The sequence below is a fragment of the Anarhichas minor genome, unplaced genomic scaffold, assembly GCF_050575085.1.
Source record: "Anarhichas minor isolate MPS153535 unplaced genomic scaffold, ASM5057508v1 ptg000010l, whole genome shotgun sequence".
NCBI classification, from domain to species: Eukaryota; Metazoa; Chordata; class Actinopteri; order Perciformes; family Anarhichadidae; genus Anarhichas; species Anarhichas minor.
In genome coordinates, this window is record NW_027466456.1 from 9967008 (window position 1) to 9993670 (window position 26663).

Sequence of the window (26663 nt, forward strand, 5' to 3'; positions counted from 1 at the left end):
CTCCCTGTTTGATCCCATTAGAATTACTAGAAACCCAACGGGATTGGCAGATACATTGTGTTACAGCGCCACCTGGTGGTTAGAGAGGAGCACTGTCATTTTAAAGAGTACCTCAACGAGTGTAGTATTCAAATGTATATATAATTATTTTATGCAATGTCCAAACTAAGTGGACAATGTTTTTACTCCAGTAGCCTATACTTGTAATTGTGAGGTAGACTACTGGCACTTAATAACATTTCCATTCATTCCCATAATAGGATGTAAAACAACAAGCAGAGGCTTGAAACATGTTTAACATATAGTAACCAGCACGGGGAATATCATCTGGCTTTATTGATGGCCGAGTTACATGTTTGTTGTTATTAATCTTCACTAACATTAGTGACGAGCATGATGTTACTTTTAAAGTAAAGATGGGCCTGGTGTTGTGATGGAATACTACGTTTCAAATCTTTGAAACTTAATTTCTATACTTTGTAATAAAACATTTAAGTTTAAGTCAAAATAAAAGACATTTTAATGGTGCATATGACCATTTTGTAATTGTACTTTTCTGAATAAAGAGGTACTTTTCAAATCACTGCCAAGATAGATGATAAATTGGATAAAGCTGTGATCAATAATCTGGATATTGTTTTTGTTACCGTTTGGCACATGATGACAGACCGGAGGTTGCGTTCACCTTGTGATATTCGTCAGTGAACAAGAGAACGTTTGTTGTTTGCGTGAGGAGGAAAGCTGTAACTCCTTCAGAGGATTTAATCAGACAGTCAGCAATTTTCTGCATCATTCAACTTTTAGGCACCCGACTCTTCAGATCAATCATAGGCCACAGCAGATACGACTTCATAACATTTGTTTAATGGTAGGAGACAAAAACAAAACAGAATACACACAATCCAATGATTAAGGACATGCTTCAACTGGAAATAACTGAGACAGACACACAGTGTTCAACAGTCTGTCGTTCTTAGAAAACAAACCAAACAGGGCAGACGTGGTGCAGTAACAAAAAGCGAGTCGGAGGACACGTGAGGTGAAAGTAAAACGGTAACACGGAGCATAGCCTGTTCATTTTACACACATGTACATAAATACATAAGAGGCACATTTGACAGGTAATAACCACCTACAGGGCAGATCATTTGTGAGAACATAAACCAAACATCTCAGCTTCTCTGCCGCCGTCTGTCATCTGCCCACGAATTCAGTGAACAGAATAGAAGACGACGGTATCGTCAACATCTGTATTTCCAGACATACACCTGTATCTCTACAGTAACCATGTGATGATTAACTGCTCGGATGTGAACTTGTTGATTAGTGGAAATGGCCAAAAGGAAGTTGCTTTAACTTCAATAATGGCAAAAAAAAAACATAACACCACCAAATACTAAACTACCGAGAACAAAACGAACTGCAAAGGGACGTTTGCAGAAGACATACTGTTGTCTGTGGACTTTATATGAACTTTTGTATTTCTATTTTTTTTTTTTTTTTTTTTTTTTAAAAAGAGCTCAACACTTTCAACCACAGTGAGGAATTAAAGGGTCAGAAGAAAATGAAGAGAACACAAGACACACTCAGGGTTCCTCCATACGTATCCCTCAGGTTGTTCGGTTCTAGTGAAGTCATACAGTGTATAGCTCAATCATAGTAAAAGTAAGAATCCCCCCAGAAACTGACCACCAACAACTCCATGCGTGCCACCAGGATCATTGACTTTTTTTCCCCTCAATACTTTTGTCAAATGCAACAATTTAAGACTTTGTCGACACCTGTAGGAACTCCAGCTGTTACAAAAAACCTCCAATAAGCCTTAGTGGTGAACTCCGCTGGCAACATCTGCTTTAACTAAAGTCAGTAGCATCAATAACTTCTCTTTGACATTCCCAAGCTGCGTCGTAAATTAAAATGTGATGAAGCCAGGTGAGAAATTAAACAACAAGTAGATGAATGTACCTTCCTCGAATAATATTACACACAATTCTGTCTGGTGAAGCTCCCGTGCAGTAAGAAGTCAACTAAACAAATCATGTAAGAGCTGGTTTCTTCTTTGTCAAACCCTACATACGAGCTTAAAGACGGAGCACTGTGCTGTTAATCAGTAGCACAAGCTGTACCTCACATGTGGGACTTCAATACCGTCGATAGACGACCTACATGCCAAATGTATCAGTGGATTTCATTTTGGAAAAAAAAGGCCTATCGTCTGGTTCTATGAGGTATACGTGTTTGTTTTTTAAAATGCCAGAATTGTAATTGAGGTTTGCTGTGCTTGCTTGCAAAGAGAGAAGTAAATAAAAAGTTCTGGGGGAAAAATTAGCAAATTGCAAATATATATTAATGATGGTCTTTGTTGTTTTAATTGATCTTAAGCAAAAAGCCATACAATTGACTGCAAGCATCAAAGTGAGACACCACAGCACACGTGTGTATTAAGTATGTTATATATTAAGTATGTACTGTATGATGTCAAATGTGGATGGTTCTTTATAATGACATTTAGATGATGTAGGTCATGTTGTCTTGTGCTATTAGAGACTAATATATAGCTCCTAAATGATCATAACACCAGTATGCCAATATGAATGGCGTACCTGAATCACAAGGTAAAACAAAGGTGACAACCCAACTGGTCATCACAGTGTCCCAATTTTTTTTTTTTTTTTTTTTTTTTTTTTAAATCACAAAAAGTACTGAAGGAGGAAAGAAAATGTGACAGAGTGGTGAGTCACAAAGCAACAGTAGAAATAAAAGCCACCTGAAGAGCACCCAGTAAAATCGCTGTCGTCACGTCTCAGATATGCCTTCTGTGGGGTTTCCCCTGGTTTTCTCCAGGGCTCACGTACAGAAGGACTGTAGAGTGGCCAGACGGGGGTCCTGGTATCCGGCTGTTTGTTTTTTTTGTTTTTTCTAACGGACCTTGATCCTCCTTTCAGGGTCAGAATCACATATCCTTCAGTGCGATGCCAGTCCAGAGGAGGTAGGAGGGGGACATTCTTGGCAAAAAGGAGAGGAGGATGAGGAGGAGGAGGAGGAGGAGGGAGCAACAGTCTTCTCTTGTGTGTTGCATTCTGGGAGATAAAAACCAGGTTTGTTTTGAAGGTTATATTGCACAGTTTCTAAGGAATAGTCGAGAGAGACAGGTGACCGGGAGGTTATTGGCTGTTGAGGTTTGTTATACGAGTGGTGAAGCGGTGTCTGCTGTGCGGCCCGGCATTAAAAAACACAGAGCGCAGGTGGCATTGTCTGTCCCGATCTGGAGCCGACACACAAGGGCTGTAATTTGGGGAAAGAAGCCTCCTCTACGAGTCCAGAGAATCAGCTGGAGAACAAACAAGAGACAGGACAGACGTGAGAATAGAAAGACAGGAAGAGCTAGAACAAATAGAAATGGAATATTTATTTTCCTCTCTTTGTACTTTGATCCACTAAATAGAGTGGCTGGGGAAGCTGAACAACATTCCTGATTAAAAATGGGTTCCGTCTAACTTTGTGCACCGTGTCTCCTCCTCCCTACCTTCCTGTGGCGGGTCAACGCTGATCTCCTCCGTCTCCTCCGTCTCCTCCGTCTCCTCCGTGTCCTCCTTCACTTCCTCGGTGTCGTCCCTCATCTCTTCGTCTGCGTCCTCTTCGAGCTCGCTGGCGATGAGCTGACGGGCCAGCTTGATGTTCATGCCCTCATTGTAGTGCATCTTCCTCATCATCTGAAAATGCGTCTTTTTGGCTGCAGAGGAAGAAAACATTGAAATCGTTTCAAATTGGCCCAAAGCAATGGTTGAATGCAGCATTTAGAGTGGTTCATTATGCTACTATTATGACTACTGATAAAAGCTCTAATTCAACATTTTTACATCATAATCAACGGATTTCTTCTACATTCATACATGCAGGTTGCTCAGTAAAAATCTTCTCCATTTCTATTGTTTCTGACAAACGTATTTTAAAAAGGGGTCAAACTCCAAATGGGACACAGTGAGGTAACTGATGAGACTTATTTTAGTAAGCAATAACTTCCAAGTGCTTGCTGCAACCTCGACATGGATGGTAATTGAACTAAAATAGGATAAAAGGAGGGTGTGCCACAGACTTTATGCTGGGCTCTATGTCTGTGTGAGTGATGTGCCACCGACATATTTGGGATTATCTTGGCACTGCCAGGCTGAGACACACATTGTCTGTATGCAAAAAAATCAGCAACTCCAAAAGTGATAAATAGTTGTTACTATTCTCGTAGTTGAAGTAATTATAGTGTTACGTTACTTTGGATAAATATGTCCACTAGACCAGCGTTATCTGCTCACAAAATATGTCTTGTATTTTGTGTTGACTGCAGAAAAGGACTGAACATGAGAAAATATTGTATGTGAAACATTCCTAAATTCTCTTCAACTTGACTCGGCATGTCTTCACCTGCAGCTCTAATCAATATTTTTAAACTTTCCTGAAGGTGGCACAAGTTGCCATGCCGAAAACTGTGTCCAAAAACTGCTGTGGCTGGAGCTCTGCAGTTGGAGTATATCGATCGTATTTGCAGTTTCCAGACTGTTCTCTTGCTTTTACCCGCACAGTTCAGAAATACATGTGAAACAACAAGCGGGCATGTTCAAATTCTACAGCAGCGCCTGTTTGATTGTGTGCTAGTGTGTGTGTGTTGTAGGAAATTTGGGTTTAGAAGTGTTTTAAGAAATCATAATAGAAGTGTTTAATGATTCATAATTAAGAAATCATAATTAGAAGTGTTTTGGAATACATAATTAGAAGATTCATAATTGTAGAAGTGATTTGTAGTTAGAAGTGTATCTTAGTAGCACCTTTATATCTGTTTGTGAAACTTGTGAAGTTTTTGCCAAAAGTTGCAAATCCATATCTTTATATAGAATGTTTATCATAGAAGTGTTAAGCCATAAAAGACAGTCATTGAATGTATTAAACTGTGAAGAATAGCCAAGGGAAAGTCAGACTTCGAGACAGACATTTGCAGGTTGTGCCCGCGCGAGGGTTTTCGGAAGCCTGACGCCAGGAGGAGGCAACCGAAATTAGCCAATAGGAATTAAGATGGACAAAAGGGAGGGGATTTCAAACTGTAAGGGGAAGTGCTGGAAAGGTATTCACTCTCTTTCTTCTCGGCTCTCAGCCTGGAAACATCTGTGTTTCCAGGCTGAGTCGCGAGTGAATAGCTTTTCCGCGCGGATCATATTATTATATATTCTGTTAGTAGTGTACTTCATTCTGTAATTGTATAAGCTTCAGTAGGATTAAATACATTTTAATTGTAAACCAGTTTAGGGTAGATTTATTAAGAAGCAACTCTACTGTAAAACAGTGGAGCGTGCTCTCCGGCCTTCTCTCGGTGGGGAAGATTTCAGCCTCCACAAATTGTACACATAGAAGGTCAGAGAACAGTCAAAAGGATACTGACACAGTGAGAGTGTGTGTGTGTGTGTGACACACACACACACACACACACACACACACACACACACACACACACACACACACACACACACACACACACACACACACACACACACACACACACACACACACACACACACACACACACACACACACACACACACACACACACACACAGGAGCCCTTTCTAAAACAGATCTCTCTCCAGCAGCACTTAACTGTGGACCGTCACTCTCCCAGCTGCAGATGACACTTAGCTTGTATTAAGGTGAACTGTGGGATATGAGGAATAACATTACACTGAGACTGGATAAACAAGGGCACCAGTAGGTGTGGATGTGAACAAATACATAAAAAAAAGGAAAAGAATCGCCATGTTAACCTTGTTCTTCAGGACTCAGCTCGTCTTCCTCCTCCTCGCTGGTCTCCTCGTCTTCTTCTTCTACTTCTTCTTCCTTCATGAAGCGAGGCTCTGAGCTCTCTGCTGCCACCAGCCTTGAAATAAAGATTAAAAAAACAAAACAGACAGAAAAGGATAAGAAATATGAATTAGTGGCTTATTAAATGACCAAATAGAGACAGGAGATAACCAATAGCTTCTCCTAAAGTCGTTGCGGAGAGACTTCTAAAAAAGGCTTTCTATGGAGAGATTTTAGGGCAAGGTGGAGGAGAGAGGGAAGAGATGTGAGCATGTGCGAGTACTCAAGCATGAGACAAAAATAGTAAGAATTACTATCCTCCATCTCTCACACTCGGAGAGCTCTAACAGCAGAGGACAACATGAATAATGGTTTACGGCTCAGCGGACGGTAGTCAATTGGTGCAACTTACCCCGGGGAGGCTCCTGTTTACTGTACTACTGCTCTCCAACAAACTGGCCTGGTTCACCCAGAAAGAAGTCAATTTCCCTACCGTTTCAGAACGCACCAATAATAGTATCCGATATCCCGGGCAGATATAAAGACCGGCAGAAAGGAAGGAGGCAAGAAGGTGTAAGTGAAGCAGTGAATTAAGAGACGAGGGAAGTAAAGCGAAGAACGGCATAGCTGGATAAGTGATGTATGAGAGAAGAGACAGAGAGAGCATGCTGGAGAGATTGAACACGAGGACGGGGGGAGAAGAGCAGCTGTTGTACTATCTGGAGGGTTTAGTGTAGAACAATGGAAGCCGCTCTTGTGTGGAAGGACGCAAAAAAGCGGCTAATTGACTTGCAAAGCCCGGAGCTAATCACTGTCCTCTCTGTGGCACACACACACACACACACACACACACACACACACTCAAACCCGCTCATCCAATCCCTGCATCAATGCACTTACATAAGATGGCCCAGAAACGTAATTCTTATCAAGATTTCTTTCCTTCTAGGATGCTCTGTATGTAGCAAAATAATGGAATTAATAAAAATCAATACATTCAGAACACAGTTTGCACTGAAAACATAGAAATGTTACCAGATTATGTTTAAACAACACAAAAAACACACAGTAACACGGGTTGGGTCATGTCTGTGTAGTTTATAATGTTTGTGTGTATGTTATGCACACAATAGAGATATGTTAATTTTTTACAGGTGTGTTTCTTAGTTAGAACAAATAAATGCACAATCATATTAGGACACATCCCCATGAGTACCGTATTTACCGCACTATAAGGCGCACTTAAAAGCCTTTAATTTTCTCAAAAAACGACAGTGCGCCTTGTAATCCGGAGCGCCTTATATATGGATCAATTGGTTAATTGGTTGATCCATACTGGTTGTACACGGCGCTCTGTCAAAATGTTTCAGTACGACTGGTAAACTACAAAGCCGCACCGCGGTAAACACCGGTACTGTGCTTACTCCTAGTCCAACACCACTTGTGTGTATAAAGACCCCAAAATGGCACCTTTCAAGAGACACGCTTACGACGCTATTCTATTCTATGCGCCTTATAATCCGGTGTGCCCTATATATAAAAACAGTTCTAAAATAGGCCATTCATTGAAGGTGCACCTTATAATCCGGTGCGCTTTATAGTGCGGAAAATACGGTACTTTTCAAACCACAGTGCATTCTGGGAGTGAGTGTACTGCCTAGTGCTTACTGTGTCTGTATCCCGTGTGTGTGTGTGTGTGTGTGCTACACACCTATCAGTTACAACACATTCTTGTTTGAGGACAAGGACATTGGTGAGTGTGTTCAGGTGTGGCTGATCTGGGCTACACCTGAGCGCATAAATAATTTTTCTCCCTTTTCCAGGTTACATTTCTTCTTCATTAAAATTCTAAAAAGCTACAAACTGCACCAGCAACTACAAAACAAAGAAAAGAAATGAAGCTGTTACAGCGGCCAGCCTAATCATATTTCATTGCTTGCTTTCTACCACTGTACTTGGTTTGTACTCGTCTCCCTCCGTTCACATGTCTTACTTCGATGCCAGGTCATCAGCTGCGAGTCCGCCGTGGCCGTCCGAGTCACTCAGCGCCCCTTCATCATCCTCGTCCCCCACCATCCTGAAAGAGAGCAATTAACCGAATAAAGATAAGCCCAAAATGAGGCGAGAGGGAGGATTGAGAAGGGAAAAGGAAATGCAGACATAAACAGGAGCAGATAACCAAACAGACAAGTTGCCAGAGGGGATTATGGGTAGAGAAGAAGCAGAGCACAGGGGAACGTAGACTGAAAGAGGAAAGGTCCGTGACAAGGTCAACCTTCCCTGGCATATTGGATTACGAACCTGCTGACACACACACACACACACACACACACACACACACACACACACACACACACACACACACACACACACACACACACACACACACACACACACACACACACACACACACACACACACACACACACACACACACACACACACACACACACACACAACTCTCCCAAACTGGCACAATTTAAAGCCCAAAACTGTTTATACGATCATTTAAAGGGTCAATTCTATGGCACTTACACATGCATTCTCTATGGAAATATTTTTCAGCTTAGATAAGGATATACAGTTTTACAAGCCTCTAGTAAATGAATGTCTTCAGATAGCTTATCATTTATATAACATTTAAAATACGTGCAAAAGTGATTCAAACCGAATCCAATTTTATGAATTGAAACCTTCAAAAAGGGGTCAGAAGTACCTGTTGTAAGGTGTGCTGGGTTCATCGATCTTCATCATACCGTAGTCTTTGTCAGCCGGATGGTACGTGGCCAGGATGTTCATCTCATCCCATTTCTGGGATTTCTTCCTGTAAAAAGGATCAAAGGAAACACGGTGAGAAGGAAATGAAGGCTAAATGGACAGAAATCCCCCCCCCCCCCCACACTCTATTCCTGCAGGGAGAAGAGCTGCTAGGTTTAATCTAGGACCGAACGTGCTCCACTTTTCACTCTTCTATTTTGGGAAAACAGACAATAAAAAAAAAAAAGAGTCAGGCGATGTCATCGGCACCAATTTGGTTTCGGAGGATTCTCGGGAGTTGACGTGGTATTTGCTTTCATGTCGAGGCAATCCAGCACGGATGTGAGACCTTTATTCACCAAATAAGGGCATGAGTGAGAGGTAAGGATCGTCGGCTGTGAGTGAATAAGGCCAAAAGTCAAAACAACGGTCTCATTTGAGACAAGAGAGTTAATTTTTGTTCCGCTCACTCTGAAATAGACCGGTTTCCTAATCCCCCCCCAAATGGTTCCATTCTCATCTGGGGAAGAAGGCTGTCACCTCTGCATGCTCCGCTAGGTTCCGCTTTTTGTTCAGAATTACTCTAATCCTCGCTGCCCTTTCAAATCCTAAGAGGAAATGAACAGAAGCAAAGGCTAAATCAGCATCCAATGATACGTTTAGCTCGAGAGGATAACGCGAGGAACACCTGCCATTACAGCACAGGGAAGAGGAAGTAGAAGCTCACAGAGAAAATGCATAGTTCACTGTGCAGGTTTCAATGAATCCAGGAGCTGTTGGGAGTTATCTGGCTTGGGTTGAACCACCTCTGCTCTCCCTCGACTTTGCTGCCAAGATCTACTGTAAATCAGTCCCGACGTTGTTCATGGAACAAAAGGTCGGGTATCACGGGAGACAGGCAGGGGGTGGGTGATGCTAAATCCACTGCCAGCTGCTTCAGGACCGCTCCTCCCTCTAAAACAGACCTGAGCCACACAGGTTTGTCGATAAGTCGATCGATTCGGTTGCGGATGCTAAGCCAAGTTGATTCCCTGGATGCTTCACAGACTCTGATTCTCAGGAGATGGCTTTGGTTAAATAAGAGCTAAATAAGTGGAGGAAAAGGCAAATGTGCCAGTTTATTAGGCACGCTTAGCTAAAAAATAATACAGTCTAATATAAGAGTCCTACAATTAATCATACCGTGTTAACCAAACATCTCTTCAGACTAGGATTGCAAAGGGCCCGGACGTTTCCCAAGGAGAGTTTATGTAAATATTTTACCTTTTAATCGTTAACTTAAAAAAGCAATACATGCTTTGATTAAAAGTATACCCATTCAATTTAATTGTAACCATGCATTGCATTCAGCAGTGCACTCTTGCATCACAGATCATTTGCGAGCTTCTCATTAAAACAGGAAAATCAATAACAGGAAGATTCCCGTAAAATCCGGTTTCCCATAGAACGTTTGTGTAACTAGAACACACTTCAAAGCCCAAAGAGAGTGCATACCTCTGACATTACTACATCAACAAGACAGTTTTTGTCTGGATCTGGATCCAGAGAATCCTAAGAATATATAACTTTTGTTTGTTCAAGGAGGATAGTTTGATATCCTGCTACTTGGAAACAAACTCCAGAAACCTTCTCAGCAAAAGCCGATGAGTAACAACTGGGAGTGCGTGTGTTACGATGTTAGAGTGTGTGTGGTTACACAACAAATCCCAACCATGATCTATTTCCACTAAACCGCTATCGCCCTCAAATCCAATTCCAGTCCACTCAACTCAACTCATTCAGAGCAAATCATCACAAAAACAGTAAAGCAATGATGATGCACCTGTCAATACAAGAGAGGGGGGGGGGGGGGGGGGGGGGGGGGGGGGGGGAGAGACTACAGGAAGCCACTGAATATAGAGCTGCATGTGACAATGACCATCCCTCCAGGGTGCTCAATAGCTGGCGACAAAACGCTTCAGGAAAACTCATTAAATAGAGTGAGTCATCACTGAGAGCTGAGCTGTGATATCAGGTAGCACAGTCACAGAGGAGTGAGGAAAGGTCCAGCCACCACTGCCGCACCCACCAACAGCAGCAAAGGCTCATTCATTTGAACCAGTCTGAATTATTGTCATGTCCTAAAAACATTACACATTAGTAAATTAACTGTTGGTTGAATGTTGGGGATTTCAGAATGAACAAATGCTAAATGATTTCCTTCTAATCAACCCCACGTAATTGTTTTATGTTCTAAATGAAGTAGACTTTACACAGTCACTTCTATTTACCTTAAAATAGTAGAATGTAGATTTGATATTACTTTTATTTTTTATACTTTTCCTTATTGGAGGTTTTTTTTCCTTTTTGCAGTTATACACTAAACCCGAGTGCAAATCACTGCTCCTTCCTCTGGCGGCAGCAGCAGATTTAGGACTAATACCATTTCTTAAGCACTTGTCATCTGTCCAGACTTTAGAAAGTGCATCAGCGGAGAAGCGGAGTAATGAGGAGGCGTTGAATTCTCTGGCCACAAATCAGTGGTCACGGTCACCGTAAGGTCATGATGTGGGAAAAAAGGCAACGTCTTCTACAAAATATGAAAGAGATTCTCCCTTTCGGTACTGACGAGTAACATTTGAAGTGAATCTAAACAGAGTCAAAAGCACAAACAGATGCAGCTAGAGGGAGATCATTTTTTACTGCCTTGTCCTGAAGCAAAACTGCTCTTCTTCGTTGTAGATCAGAGGTGCACACACACACACACACACACACACACACACACACACACACACACACACACACACACACACACACACACACACACACACACACACACACACACACACACACACACACACACACACACACACACACACACACACACACACACACACACACACACACACACACACACACACACACACACACACACACATTAGTTCCAGATTCCTCATCAATACAGAAGCTCTATTCCTTTCTTGTGCCCACAGTTGGCCTCAGCTGACCTGAGCACAGGAGGGTTACTTGTCCGAGTAGTCTTTTTCTGTCCACAACATTGAAAGTGACAGATTCACTAGCTGCCAGTCAAGCTGTCCGTCACACAGTCAGGATGAGGCCCACAAGACAGTGAAGGAGAGATTGAGTGTCATGGAAGCGTCCATGAATTATATATGACTAGGTGTGTGCGGCCTATGCATCACTGTAAACTAAATAATGGTGGGTGATTGAAGGGGTAACAAAGGTGGCAGTCTCTAATGAGTTACCAAGGCCTACAATGCTTAAGGAAATGAATTAGAGCTGCGAGAGAAACAAACAAATGGCCTATGTGGGCTCCTGTACAATCCACACTGAGAACTCCTTAGTATGCACGGAGCCAGAGCAGTGAAGACCTGCCAAAGGTTTAGTATACTTGACAGCAGATGACACTGAAGGGTCATTGTCGTATTAAAAAAAGAATGCTGACTCACACTGTCATGGGGCTTATGAAGCAAATCACAATCAAATGCCATATAATGAGCTAATAAAAATCAATGCAGTAGTGTGTACGGCTTTGAAATCGCGTACGCTGTTACTGCATACAGTCGATGTATCTGCTTTAAACTTAAGAGCTGACAGTGGCAGCATGACGTAGCATGGACAGCCCTCGTTCTTCTCTGTGGATTTGGTGCTTTGCTGCATGCAAGATACTCCCAGAAATCTCTTCTTCCTCCACTTCCTCGTCACTAAAAGAAGGGACTATTTTTGTATCAACACAGAAAAGGCTGAAAGATTCGGTGCTGGGGCTGGAACTCTTTAGTAACTCTCGTCCTTTTATGGCCTAATTATTCACACTGTGGCTTTAACCAACCGAAGAATGGCTCCTTGCCTTCCAAAGTAAGAGAACATTATCACAAAGCGGATCATATACCCCATGTGCTGTATTCATGCATGTTGATCTAATGATCAGAGGCATCACACCATAACCACGTATTTTTTCTAATGACTCATTTTTTGAAAAAGATGTTCAAATCTAAATATGATTTGTCTAAATGATTCTACTGAGGAATCCACTGCCCAAGCCAACTGTTACAGTGGGCAGAATCTCCAGCTTGCATCGAAGATTTGGCAGCATTTGGCAGGTGGGTGGTGTCATTCATCACCCTGACTATAAATCAGACATAATTCAATTCATGTAAAGCCTTCAAAGCCATCATATTTGTGTGTATCTAGCTTTTAGATCGCATATTTTAAACCCTATACAAATGATGCAACGTAATGCATTTTTGTGTTTTAGCAAAAGATGCTCCCTCGTGTTTGTGAATCTCCCTTACATTGCAACAGCATTACTCAGGGAAGTCTACATGTCCAGAGATTCCTCGGGGCACAGAGAGGAGACTGAGAGGAGGATTGTGGGAGAGCAGAGACACTGAGACACTGGTGATGTGAGGCTCTATGTCTCGCTGCCACAGCAAAAGTGTCAGTGTCAGTAATCCCAACACATAAGAGAAGGGAAAGGCTCCAGAAAAAAGAAGCCAACTTCCAACCCGACCCTGAGACCGAGCACCTTTCGACGACAAAACAGCTGACCTAGCAGTCCCATGCGAGTTTACCCAGTCAGCACATCTTTAGATCATTATGGAGCCTAGTCACTCCACTAAACCGTGAGTTTGCACACACCCATTGTATCTCCTCTGTGCTGTTCTCCACCTCATCTGAGGCGCCCCCCATTGCCATCGAACACGATTGATATTTTAGCCGGGCGTCCTCTACAGCGAGTTGAGGGAGCCACACTATCATCCTGGTCAACATCGGGGTGGAATTTATGAAAAGCACGGTCAAAAGTCCTCTGCCAAAGAATCCAATAGGTGTCTGGACTAAAGGACACGTGAGATGTGTTTAGGAAGCAGGGGATTTGACAGCAGTTATACTGATAATGGTGAATATTCAACAGCAGTCTTGAGATGGTTGTAGAAGTTGAACTAAAAGCTAAGATCAGGTAAGAGAGGCTTCTTTAAAACAGACTGCTGCCAGTTTAGACCCGGCCTGTAACGCAGTTGTCGGTGTCAGATATAAGGTCAAGTGTTAGTCACTAGAAGTATAACTTGGGGTACACCCAGCTCTGCTTTGTTTACCCACTGGATTGAGATCCCAATCCCTCACAGCCCGTCAAAGGCTTTGAGCAGCACATATTTCACCGTTTTTAATTCAAAGTTAAACAAAACAATCTCAGTGGTAATACCCTAAAATGTGTTAATAGATTATAGTTGGCCTAGATCTTAAATCCCTCTAATGTAGCAGGAAACAGACAACTGTTTGTTTTGCAGTTTAAGCCAGCACTGCCTACCTCTTTTACTTATGGAGAAAACAAACTAATGATACTAATATTGAGGACATAAACAATACTTTTACTCAGTTTAGATGTCAATACGCCCTATAACGTTATTGCTCCTCGTTGGCTGGGGGTTGTCGCTGTTTAACGATACATGTTAACACTTGATAATATCTTTTAATCGCCACAATGTGAGGCAAGTCGTCCGTAAGAGTTATGTGTTTCGGTATCTTCGAACGGACGTTAACTACCGATGTGAACGTCCGTTAAAAACCGTTACAACCACACAGTCGTCATCTGAAATCATTGGCTAGTGAACGAGCTAACTTGACAGCTATACAATTAGCTCTTTGGTTACACATTCCATTACGATTTGAATCATTGGGAGGGAAGCCATAGTCATAGTCACAAGAAGCTACCAGAAAGTTTTCACATACACTCTGTTGACCAACATTACCAGCCCAAAGAGGTGACTTTTATGTCACAATTAACCTGACGTAGAGAGGCTAACAAGTGTTTAGCTAGCTAACGTTACCTGGCTACCAACCGCCTCACGACGGCGAAGCAAAAACACTTACTGTGGGTCATCTTCCGAGAGTACGGGCTCTTGTTCGGGACTGTCTTCCGGTACTTCTTCGGGCAGGGATTGGACGTTTGTCCCGCTGTTCTTGTTCTTCAGGATGCCTTTTATCGGCCGGAGAGCTGCCATTCCCACACGCTGACTGTCGGACCCGGCTGGCTCAACTACTTCTCGTCCACTAATTTTCTGATTCTGTGATTTCTGCGACTCAGTTAACGTTACTAAACACAGGATCGGTTTTAAACATGCTCCCCGTCAGTACTCAGTGCTCGTCCATAAACTCAGTGTAAACCTATGCAGGACTCTACGTGCACTGGCTCTTAGGCATATCTAGCTACGTACACTCCGGTTGTTCACTGACTGGCGGGGCAAGAGCACTGTGAGTACTATGATCACAACATCGCGAGATTTTGTTAAACGGGATTTCACATCATCAAATGCTGCCTTTAAGTGCTCGGAAATGTCTTATTTATAAAGGCGCCTTTATGCCATGTGTCTAATAATAACAGAGAGCAACAACAGCAGAATTTTGTATATTATATTTCAGAAATTTATATAAATGTAGGAACCCTAACCCCAAAAGGAGGAGGACCATGAGTAATTCATTATGAATCTAATCATCATCTTTATTGATACTCCACCACCTATGATTTAAATATGAAACACTGAACCTCTGCAGGTCCTTGTGTGTTTGCCCCTTCATATATAATTGTTTATCCCTTCATACATAATTTAAATGAAAAATATATTTAACAAAATGTATATAGCTGTGCAACTACACACATAGTGAAAGAGGGCAGAAGATGTTGTTGTTCGTGCTCTAAGCTAGTCCTTGCTTGGACTTTTGTCAAACACAAAATTGCATTTATGAATCCTTTCACTTCCTGTGAGTGAGTAAAACATGTTTTCAAATCAGTTTTATTTGTCAATATCTATATATATCCGTTTATCACTCTTTCTGTGAAAATCAATAAAAAGCAGAGATTTGGCTGAGCACAGAAATGTTTAATTTTCAATGACACACTAAGCCTGAGATACACTCCTCAGTTGTCTCTCGGAAGGATTCTTCGTCGTTCGCAGTTTTTCAGGCAGCCGATGGCGATGGGAGATCCATGAGCAGTTGAGCTGGTGAGAGACAGATCTGGATGAGAGTAGCAGGCCGTGGTGCGAACACGCTTCCTGATCAGGGTCCGTGCTATGCTCAACTGCTTCAACCAAGGCTTCTCTGTGAAGGTACTGCATAAGAGAAACATGCATTACACATAGTAGAGTAGAGCTGTCATGTATAGCATTTGAGTAACCTCTATAAGTTATTAACCATCATCAGTCGATGAACTGTAACTGTGGTGTACTACAGTCAAAAATTGAGACAACCGACAGCCTCTGTTTTATGTCTCATTACAGAAGCTACAGTAATTATAGAAATGTCTATATGCAGCAACTTTAGTTATTTTGGCCAGTTAAAGTGGTCATTTAATACATCTGTACAAAACCTAAATTAGCAATAGTAACAGACAGGATTGCAGACAAAAGAAATGTGTGGTGTATATAATTTGACTGCTAGTAAAACAAATTATGCCTTACTGATCCTGAACCCCATGGCATTTATGAAACCAACCACAATGTGTTTTTAATTGCACATATCGTATAATAGCACAAAGGATAAAGACCTGGCTACAGTCAAGCAGTATATGGCTTTTTCTCTTGGTGTTCGGCCACAGCGGTGACAGATGGACTCCAGAGACTCAGTCAGAATAAGGGAAGATTTTGGCTGGGATGGGATGGGAATGCTTTTTTTGTCGATTGGCAGAAGTATAAACTTGCTCTTCCATAAACTGCGATCGTCCCTGCAGATTTCATCCAATAAGCCATCTTCTCTGCTTTCAACATATTGTTTCTGCTTTATCTGCATCTTTTTAAAGTCACCAGGGCTCACAGACTGCAGGCCGGGGAGGTGTGGTACTGAAGGTAGGTTGCGGATGGGAGGTAACGGCTGCAAAGCTTTGGCCTTGATTCCTCTGCTTGGTTTGGTCGCAGCTTTCATGGATTTGGAAGACATATTTGGCTGGTTGAAGCCATCCACCAGCAACGTATCCCCCACCCTGGCTTTGAACGCAGCACTGGTGTACTGGCATCGATTGGAGGCTGCCCTCTTCTGCCCCAAATACACCCAGCGTTTTATCTGGAGGTAGATGCACATGGGCAGGGATATGTTTGACAGGGATACTACTGAGCACAGCTTGTTGGCTAAGTAGCGCACGCAATCGCTGTGACCATGCTGAAGAGCAACTTTCAAAGGGTCCCGACCTCCGGGGTCCAGACAAGCCAAGGTCAGAAGGTTTCTGCTGATGAAGAGTTTGAGGATGAGAAGCTGGCTGTTCTCTGCAGCTGTGTGGGTGGGACACTTTCCGGTGTCTCGGTGGGAGGTTTGGTGGCACCACTGGCGGTACGGATGGACCCCCACTGGTTTCTCAGCATGCACCCCCCTCTCCAGCAGCCAGCCAGCCAGATCCAGGTGGCCTAAAGCGGCAGCAATGTAGAGTGCTACCTGCAGCTGAAACCTGGATAAGCAGGACAAGAAAGATTCACTTTTGTGTGTAACATTGCACTCTGACTTTTTATGGATAAGCTGCACAACAGCAGTTTCTGACTTCATTACTGGCTTCTCTTCTGAGAGGTGGCTCTGGACTGTCAATCTGTGGCCCAGGAGGCAACCGTGGAGGAACTGCACCCACCCATCCCAGGTGTCCAAACGGAGAATAGTGCCTTTATTTAAAAAAAACAAAAAACCACGGTGTGGATTTCAAAATAAATCAGATTTATTCCATTTGTGTACTTTTTTTAATTTAAAATTTGTCTGTGCATGGATTTGGAGAGGACAGAAAACTAAGAGGCTCATTGTATAGTGCAACACTGCAAATTGTTTCTTTGTTCATTTGAAAGTGAAGCTCTTTTACATCTCTCTATACCTAAAACACAGTTCATATACCAGCCAACATTCAGCTGTGTACATTACACAATTTAACGTAATCGTCATTTAGAAGAAAATACATTATATCGAACTTTTTACTGAATCAACTGAATGTTCTCAGACTGTTCACAGTTGTTTGAGCTTCACAGCACTCACTGTGAAGATACACATATCAACCCGACAATAGGCAGGACATACCCTCTTCAATGGCGTAGTCTTGGAGTTGGTTGCAGTCATAGAGCTGCACACCAGCAAGTGTGCTCAGTCTGAAGATGCTGACAGGGAGGCCACTTTGCATGGAAACCACAGTTTTCAATCTAGCAACAGACATGTGCAGACAAGCCTCACTTCCCATGATTGGTAAGGTTTCTCCTGTCACAGCATTGAACACACACATCGCAGGCCTTCGTTCACTCTGAAAAATAATTATTAAGGCCTTGCAGTTAATAAGATAAAATAATAAGAAGAATTTAGTCACAAGATGGATCCCTGTTTTTATCAAAATAATATGCCAAAAAGTCAGCGGTATGAGTTACACATTTTGAATTTTTATTTCATTAGCTTGTTTATTACATTCTCTCTTTTTTTTTACTATTGATGGTATTTTTGTTTATGGTAATATTGCAAAAGTAGTACAAGCAAAGAGAAAGAGGAGTTTGCTGTAGAAAACAACTATTTTTATGAGAAGATGACAATGGGACATACGTGCTTACCACTGTCAGCTTTTACACAAGGTTGCCTGGTGATGAGCCTGGAATGTGTCTTGATACTAAAAACTGACGAATGGGAACAAACTAAAGATTTCAGGCAGCCAAGAACTAATTTCTCTTCCAGCATGTGGGAACATGTTGTTCCATATTAGTGCACCAGTCTGACATGAAATGAATTCACTTTAAGAAGGATGTCTTTGATGAGAAGTAACAAGTTATGTTTTGAAGTGAATCCTCAGTGACAGTGTATATTGAGAGAGGGGACTGCAGGTCCCTCAACATATGGAGGTCCAGTATAAAGCGCCTGTGGCAGCCAGCATAAACCCTGCTGAAGTATTGTTGTGCAAGAAATACTCACCTGCTTTCAGGAGTAGACGTATAGACCGTTTCAACAGAATTGGGTCCAAGTTTACTTACTGTCAGCTTATGTCATTCACATACACTGCAACAGGAAATAAACTTGGACACATTTGGAATGTTTACAGCTGCGAAATGGTCTATGCATTAAATAATTGTATTCTCACAAAGACGAAGTGAGTGTGTAACTTAGAACGTTGGAGGCGACATTACACTTTTATAAAATATTTGAACTGATTAGAAAGTTTTGGTAGCAGGTTTTCTTATTTTTCACATAAAAAGTCTTGGGTATGTGCAAATAAAATATGTTTTCAGGCGGACACTGCACTGCAGATAGATAGATAGCTTCTGAAGTGTAGGCCTAAAGCAAGCTGATTGTATTTACTGCAAATCCCAAAAACAGCTCCAAACCTCTAAACTCTTTTACTGTTTTAATACCTTTATCAGGCATCGGATGGCACTGCCACTTGTGATGCCCACGTCGCACAGAGCCCAGCTGTCCTGCAGCGCTGCACCACCGTAGCTCAGCTCCAGGTACTGCTGCTGTTTGTCATCTGAGAGTTGCACCAGAAAGTTATCCTACCGAAAGGGACAGAGTGGACATTAATGGAGCTGTGATAGAGTACTGACCAAGAAACAAAGTTCTTGATAGATCGTGTTCAGTGTCTGTAGCAGCAGTCGCTTCTCTGTCTGAGCTGAATAAAAAATGTCTCCAATGATGGAGAGATTTAGCTTTTTCTTGACATATATAACAACTAATAACTAACAGGTAACTAGTAACAGTCTTACAATCCATAGTATTTCACCATAAGCAACATCAGGCCTAAAAATGTGATAAATCCACCAAACAGTCTCTTTTCCCTCCAGTAATACGTTCAAATCATCAGGCACATTTTCTAAATTCAGTCAAAGCAAGAATTAAGGGCCATCAACCCTGGGCCACGACTGTAGCTTTGTATTACCTTCACCATCTGCTTCATGGCCCCCACAGTCTGATCTGAAGGGACATCAACAGGCTCACAGGAGCCCTCGAAGCAGATAAAGACCCTCATGGTTCGGACAACCGTCGTTTGGCTCCTCTGTTGTGTTCCGGTCGACCAGAGGAGTGTGTGTGGTGAGTTTGTCAGAGGCAAAGTCATTGTGGGGAGGGGGGGCAGGAGTTTGGTGGGTTGGGTTTGTGGAGGACACGCCACTTTATAAGTGAACAAAAGACAAAGCAATAGTTGCTTTCAAAAAGTGCCTAAAATGCCAGGTGTACAGACATTGACATATATTTTTGTCTTGGTGATGTGATGTTTTTAAAGTCAATCGATTTGGGTTTTAAAAGGGTTCCTTTGATAGGTGGTACATTTTTTCTCAACTCTCAGACTGAACCATCAAATAATGTTGAATAGGAAAATCTCAAAGTGCAAGAAAGGCAGATAAAATCGATTAAAAAGATGAAAAGATGTTGGTGGCTGTATAGAAAAACAACACCCAAGGGACTGGCCATGGTATAAGCACACATTATAAATATGCAAAGACTCGCTCTCTGACTTCTACTTAGACACCTGCTATTTAGTATAAAAAACGATTATATTATACTGGCCTATCTATCTCAGCATTTGAGAAATGTAATAAAATGTTGTGTTGCACATGACAATTGCCATTTATTGATGATTTGGTCTCATCTTTACACCTGATCTGCCTCGTTTTTTATAGCAGCAATATAGCCTCGCCACGTCTGGAAGTTCAGGTGCAGTAACAGACTTATTATCTGAGGTAATCATTACACAGCGATACAGGTGATGTTGTATATCAGTATATCTAACTGACTCAAAAAGCTTTTAACCATTCAAAACAGAACACAGCATTTTGATTCTAGTTATTGATTTTGTTCTAACATTGTATGCAATAGGCCTTTAACATTTGTTGAGTGGGCTGTTGTTTCTATTCTATTCTATTCTACTCAACTGCAGTACGTGAACATATTTGCAGAGAGGACTAACACAAGATTAAAGGTTCAAGAATCAGAATCTTAGAAAATAAATCTCAGGTGTAAACTGAAACACTTTATTTAACATGTTATTACCATTTTTACATCTAAAATAACTAAATAAGTATTTTTTATGTGGGATCAGTCTGACGTCAGCTCTTCGCGCTGCCTTTTTGTGGGAAACAAAGGGACTACCCACTGGTTGCACATTACAGCTTAAAATGTTCTTACAAAAAAAAGTTTTACAGGGTACAGCTACTTTGCATTTGACCTTTTAAAGTCCGACACTGTCCACAAAGTTTTTGTGTTAAATCTTGGCTTGGAGCAAAGAGTGACTTGGTTTCTCAAGGTTCAAGACATGCCAGTTATGATGCTTTCTGTTTTTGAATGCACAAATCAGAACACAAATGAAATCTAGAATTTTGAGAACTTGTACAAATTCATCAGATTATAGTTACACTTTATTTTACAAAGTAACTATTCTCTACACAAGTATTGTTGCAGGCAGAACCCCACCGTTGTAATAGCATTCACAATAAATAAAAACATATTTTCCACCTCTTGTTTGCAACCATTTAACAACACTGATCATACACAACAGATACCCTAAAAAGAAGATGAGCTCCGTTTACTATAGAGGGTGCTAGAGATTTAAAAGTGTTATCTGTTTTCAAGATTTTTCTTTTTAGGGTGGAGGATGACACCATTTGTGCTGACGAAACAAAATATATAATGTTTTCCAGATAAAATATACAGTTTCTACATGAACTCTATGCATCTTGTACTGCCCTGATGCAGTTGTAATAAAGCTTTAAATATAGACTTGCTGCTCGGTTCAGGCCGTTCATGTAACTGTAAAAGGCAGCAAATGTTTTCGTGTGCCGTCACGTGGATATGTTTACGTCTGGAGTCACTTCCGGAGTCAAATGATTGACAAACGGTTCGTCCAATCAGAAGCTGAATGTAGATCGGTGCATGTGGCGGAAGCTGAAGAAGCTAGCCGAGGGGATTAAACTGTAACGTTTATGTTCACATTCTCCGACCCATCATTCAAACGGGATGAGGTCCATCCAAAATATTCGCTGTTGTAAATGTTCCTCGGCACGACGCGCAGCGAAGGAGAGCGATGTCCCCGCCAGTAGCTAAATCCCTGGATAAGATAAACCTCCAGGCAAAAACCAAGGTAAACACCCGCGACAAACCGACTAGCTACCTGTATTAGCATCATGCTAACACGGGGGGTACAGGGCGCTCTGTTTAGGCAGCTCGCTAAAGGTTGTCCACACCACATCATTGGTTTATTTAGGTTTATAACGATACTCTGAAGAACTACAGCTATCTGTGAATGCATGACTTTAACGCGACTGGCTGTACTTGTTAAAACAGTTTGGTGTGGAAACCGTAACCCAACATTTCGCCACTGAGATTGAAGGTTTGGAAGTTAAACGTCAATGTCCGACGGTTGTTGACAATATTTGGCAGCTGGTTTTCCCATTAACTGTTTTATCCTTCTCACACTGGCTTTGTGAATGTAGCCGTCCAATTATAACCTCGTTGTGTCGATCAAATGTGATTGCTGTCACTTGATGTTTAGTTATCTTTGCTTTCACTTCCCCTTCGGTTCTCTGTTACTTGATAATTTAAGAAGAAAGAGATGTAAGCTACTGTTTCCGCTGAAAATGAACCAAAGTAACCCCATGCAAGTCATTTTATAACGTGTTTATGACACTGACATTAGTGTTGGGCGATGTAATGATGTATACTATAGGACAAAACAAAAATGTGTCAACTGCCACAAATTTGGAAGTAACTGTTACCAAAAATATATCCAAAAACAGACATTCCTGTTACATTACAGTTCCTCAATAACTTTTGTCTCTCTATGGTTCTTGAATGATCAATGGTTCCATGGTTTACATTTTGTTATTTCGATTCTCACTGGTAACATATGAATATTGGGATGATGTTGTCATTTATTGGTGATCTTTCAGAAATCTGTTCAAATTTGACTTCACTGTACGCATGAGAATATATATTTTTTTAAATAGATATATCGATGGGCTTATCACTTTTGGTCACAGTTATTTGTTAATAATCTATTTTGGCTATGAAACAGTACATGGGTTTTATTTTGACAATTCGTTTTTGAATGGGTAAACTGGGATTTCTAAAAGACATTTTAAAAACAACTTATTCAGTTTGAGGTGACAGGATCTTACAGGGTACCTTTAGTGACAGATGCTTAGACACAGTATAGTGTTTAGTTTAATAAAGGAGGACAGGTGCTACTGAAGCTGGCGTCCCCATCTGATAACTTCTGTTATGTTCTTTCAAAATTGTAAGTGAATCTGTTCAAAGCTTTACGGCTACAATACATTATATAAACTAGACAAACGGTGACATTTCACATCCATGGTGTATTCATTTAATTAGGAAACGTCTTTGTTTTCTACCAAATGTGCACCATACAAAACCATACGAACCATATAATCCTTAAACTCGACTTTCCTTTGCAGCATGATAACTCAGCTTAGTAGTCTAAAGCCTAGCTGTTGGTTTCTCCTGACCTGATCACATGCTGCCCTCCACTTTGTGAACTTGTACCTCCTTATGCTGCGATGTTAGTCCTGACGCTCACTTCAGTCTAAATGGCTGAAGTAGGACAAGTGAGAAGCACTTGTTCTGCAAGGTGAACTACCAATAAATTACACTACAACACATTAAAGCCCAAAAGGGCGTACTACACATGATGAGTGAGATAATTGAAAGACCAGACGGAGGATTGGAACAGCCAACAATGACAGACACCCAAACAACATCACACCTGCATGTGTTTTAAATTTGTGTATTCAAATCATGAAACTTCAACACTATTTCATCAGCGTACGTGAGTTAAGGCTTTATAAACACAACATTTGTGTCTTTTCTAGGTGTGACAACAACAGACAGTGTGAAGCGGTTCCGCTGCAGGCCAGTGTGCGTGGTCATTTGTCTGTGCGAGTGTGTTTATGGTTGTGTATGTTTATGAGTGGCACAGCAGCTGGGGGTTGTAACGTGATGCCAAGATGCTGCTGTCCCTGGGAATGCTAATGCTGTCGGCCACACAGATCTACACCATCTTCACCGTTCAGCTCTTCGCCTTCCTCAACCTGCTGCCCGTGGAGGCCGACATCGCTGCTGTGAGTAGTTCTAATTGCATGTAGGGACTAGACAGAAGCGTACAGCAATAATATGGCCGTGTAATACAGTTACACACACACGCAGAAACACACCTCCCATCCAGATTAACAATAACAATGTGATTGCATGATATTATAACTTGAATACAAAATAATTCAACCTTTTTTTTCTGTCTTTCAGTACTCATTTGACAACAAAACAGATAACTTCGAGGATCTGCCTGCGCGGTTTGGCTATCGGCTACCCAGCGATGGACTGAAGGTGAGTCCAGAAGGGTCCGAGGTGTTTGTGTGACAAAGATGAGTCGTTCCAAGGTGTTTATGATCTCTGATTTGATTTTTACTTCAGCATGTTTCTACTTTACAGCTCTGCGCCACTGAATTAATGTTTCACCATGAAAACATAAAAAAGCAATGTCATTTTGGCCTGATGAAAAGATTTTAATAGTTTAATAGCATTAAAATGAAACGGTTCCTAAACATTAGTGCTCTGTGTTGAGGATTGTGATCAATGTGCGTTGTTGTGAGGTTTCTGTATGCAAGCCCCCCCCCCCCAGCAACACGCACACTGCTTGATCCACAAAGCTCACAAACAGAAGGGTTGACTCATGTCTGCTTTCTAAACTGACCATTGTGACGCTTCCCACAGTCAAGAGCCCAGCTGTTGTTGTTCAAAGGCCTTTTAGGGCACAGAAGCAAGCCGATGCCTTGTTTTGTGTTTGTGCGTACGTGCAGGTTAAGTACAGTATGTTTGCACACTTGAAATTACTGCCACTTATCTGAATTCATTGACGCTATGTTCAGCATCATTATACCATCGTGGCAGTCCCACAGCATCATTTTGGCTTTGTGTGTCACATGAGTTGTGATCCTGTGGTATATTTTAGGAATGAAGCGTCTCGTTGAGATGATTGGCAGCATTGGTCTCACAACAGGAAGTTTGAACACACCCTTAGTGTTTCTATTTCCTGTTTGCGACTGTCTTATTTAAAAAAAAAAGTGAAAGTCAGGGGAAGTGACCGCAATGGAGTTTTAGAATTTTAGAATAAGCACTTTTATTGAGAATGGCCAGTTAACACTTCAACAGGTTAGCTGAGCTTCAATGAATAAATTGATTAATGTAAGAAATTGGTTGAATTTTATCCCATAGTGTATTACATGTATATGTATCCATGTTTGTGGACATGGGCCTCCCCATAGGTAGGCTGTTGTGAATGAAGTGTCACCCGGCAAACAGCAGGGACTATGGCACACTGTCATGTTGCCCGCTGTGTGTGTTTGAGCACATTATGTAAGATTCGGTGTTACGAAAGCCGAGAAATGACATGCGTCTGTGTCACCCGCTCTCTGTCTTAAATTCTCATCTAATCTACTGCGTCTTATTTTTCACCGCTGCTGTCTGGCCGGGGCAGTGAGGCCGGGTGCCATGCAGACATGGCCTCTAGTCCCTGAGGGCTCCGGTCAATCGGTCCATTACAAAGTACCCTCCTCTGCCCGGCCCGTGTCTGTGTCTGTCTGAAGGGAGCTTGGTGCAGAGACAAGAGTTTCAGCTGTGATTTACAGCTGCACTCAGCAGGATTGTAATGGAAGAGTATGTCCGCATTATCATCCATATCATCACAGGAGGGAGTGGAGAAGAACTTCCCAAGCGGAAGAATTTGCCGTGTTTGTCAAACAGTGATGATACTTAATGGGGAACTGTCACACATTCACAGAAAAAGTGGAAAATTCCATCCCCTGTAGATCCTTTTGAGTTTTAGGAACTCACAGGAATACATAAATATCCCCTTTTCGTGAAACCTCTGGCATCACAAGGCAGCACAAGCCTGTTTACTGCCAGACGTTTCCCTACAGGGAACGAGGCTTCAAACAGAGCCCTCCCTGTTTCCTCTTACACAACCGGGGCTGTTCACAGTCTCAAAGCAAGGCCTCTGCAAGCCTGTGTACACCTACAGTGTGCAACAGTTATGCTTTCTTTAATGTCTGAGGTGCACATTTGAGTAGCTTGAATCTGGAGATCACGGTGGAGTTGAAATGAAGCAAAACAAAACTTGCCAGTTTGAAATTCAACTTAACACCCCGTGTCTTAGATTTTACACTATGTCCCACTCAAACTTGAAGTATTGATGCAACACATGAGTAATTTGTATGCAGAAATTCAAATTTAGGGGCGAGGACGTTTTATTTCTAAAGCATGAAGTTTTTGCTACATCCTTAGATTTAAAGATTCACAAACAAAATAACTACTGCGCAGCCATCGCATAAATGTATAGGAGTAAAACATGCAGCATTTCCTTGTGTAGAAGTATTAGGTAGTACAAAGTGGGAAAGAAAAGTAAAAGTACCTCAAAACTATCACAGTAAAAACTGGAAAAGTCTCTGAAGTGCACCCTGTAAACTATGTGAAAGTGAAAAATATAGAATGTATAAATGTATTTCTTTTTGTGTACCAGTGAAGCCTGGTGTGTATGTGAGGGCTTGTCCAGAAATCACGTTTACTTACTTCTAATACTGCTTCAATATATTTCTGAATGGCTGACATATTAGTCAGCAGAATGGACTTCCTCCTATCAGTTGAGAAATACCCATTTTTGCACGAACCTCTGCACAGTTATTTCTTCTAATTGAAATCTAGCTGCATTTGATTGAAGCTGTGGGCTGTGGGTGTATACAGAGGCGGCAGGAAACACTCGAGTATCACACGTTGAGCAAAATATGGAAACATTGCACACGAGGAGGCTGCAAACTATTAGTGGATAATTATACATATCAAGTATTTATGCTTGATTCCACTGTGCTTGAGTGTGTTTCCTCCCGTTCCTCCGGTTTCCTGCCTCATTTTAAAGACATGCAGGTTAGGTGAACGGAGGACTCTGAATTGCCCGAAGGTGTGTTTGTGAGTTAATGGCTGTCTTCTCTGTGTGTAAGCCACTGCATTCACTCATTTCAAGTGACAAGTAACAAAACTAATTTTGACAGTGTGGCTGCTACTGCCCGAAGA

General features: G+C 41.8%; 3 protein-coding genes across 4 annotated transcripts in view; 1 reads left to right on the forward strand and 2 right to left on the reverse strand.

The window, feature by feature from the left end:
- Window positions 1-842: 842 nt before the first annotated feature.
- Window positions 843-14831, reverse strand: ppp1r2 (protein phosphatase 1, regulatory (inhibitor) subunit 2). Its single transcript, XM_076088103.1, has 6 exons — window positions 14469-14831; window positions 8560-8667; window positions 7837-7920; window positions 5807-5919; window positions 3527-3733; window positions 843-3331 (listed from the first exon to the last, which is right to left on the reverse strand). The coding sequence occupies exons 1-6, from the start codon at window positions 14597-14599 to the stop codon at window positions 3312-3314; spliced, it is 663 nt and encodes a 220-aa protein (XP_075944218.1). The 5' UTR covers window positions 14600-14831; the 3' UTR covers window positions 843-3311.
- Window positions 14832-15513: 682 nt separating this feature from the next.
- Window positions 15514-19560, reverse strand: LOC142946395 (protein ANKUB1-like). Its single transcript, XM_076087587.1, has 6 exons — window positions 19471-19560; window positions 18947-19087; window positions 17640-17856; window positions 17122-17236; window positions 16411-17031; window positions 15514-15706 (listed from the first exon to the last, which is right to left on the reverse strand). Exons 1-6 carry the CDS (start codon window positions 19558-19560, stop codon window positions 15514-15516), a joined length of 1377 nt encoding a protein of 458 aa, XP_075943702.1.
- Window positions 19561-21440: 1880 nt separating this feature from the next.
- rnf13 (ring finger protein 13) overlaps window positions 21441-26663 on the forward strand; it is a 31724-nt gene continuing 26501 nt past the window's right edge. Inside the window, exons 1-3 of one of the 2 annotated variants that reach the window (XM_076088104.1) lie at window positions 21441-21666; window positions 23414-23662; window positions 23844-23924. In XM_076088104.1, coding sequence (XP_075944219.1) covers window positions 23549-23662; window positions 23844-23924 — 195 coding nt within the window. In that variant the 5' untranslated portion in view covers window positions 21441-21666; window positions 23414-23548. Of the gene's footprint in view, window positions 21667-21753; window positions 21916-23413; window positions 23663-23843; window positions 23925-26663 lie in introns of those variants that run through there. The other variant, XM_076088105.1, reaches the window with a different exon arrangement.

What these genes read in the sequence shown, in the direction of transcription:
- ppp1r2 (XM_076088103.1), bottom strand. Translation starts at nt 14,599, where the DNA reads ATGGCAGCTCTCCGGCCGATAAAAGGCATCCTGAAGAACAAGAACAGC. An exon ending in CTCTCGGAAGATGACCCACA is followed by an intron (nt 8,668 to 14,468) that starts GTAAGTGTTTTT and finishes TCCTTTTTACAG; the next exon opens with GAAGAAATCCCAGAAATGGG. An exon ending in CGTTGACCCGCCACAGGAAG is followed by an intron (nt 3,332 to 3,526) that starts GTAGGGAGGAGG and finishes TTTGTTCTCCAG; the next exon opens with CTGATTCTCTGGACTCGTAG.
- LOC142946395 (XM_076087587.1), bottom strand. Translation starts at nt 19,560, where the DNA reads ATGAGGGTCTTTATCTGCTTCGAGGGCTCCTGTGAGCCTGTTGATGTC. An exon ending in GAAGAGAAGCCAGTAATGAA is followed by an intron (nt 17,032 to 17,121) that starts GTCAGAAACTGC and finishes CTGCTTATCCAG; the next exon opens with GTTTCAGCTGCAGGTAGCAC. An exon ending in CCACACCTCCCCGGCCTGCA is followed by an intron (nt 15,707 to 16,410) that starts GTCTGTGAGCCC and finishes TCTCTTATGCAG; the next exon opens with TACCTTCACAGAGAAGCCTT.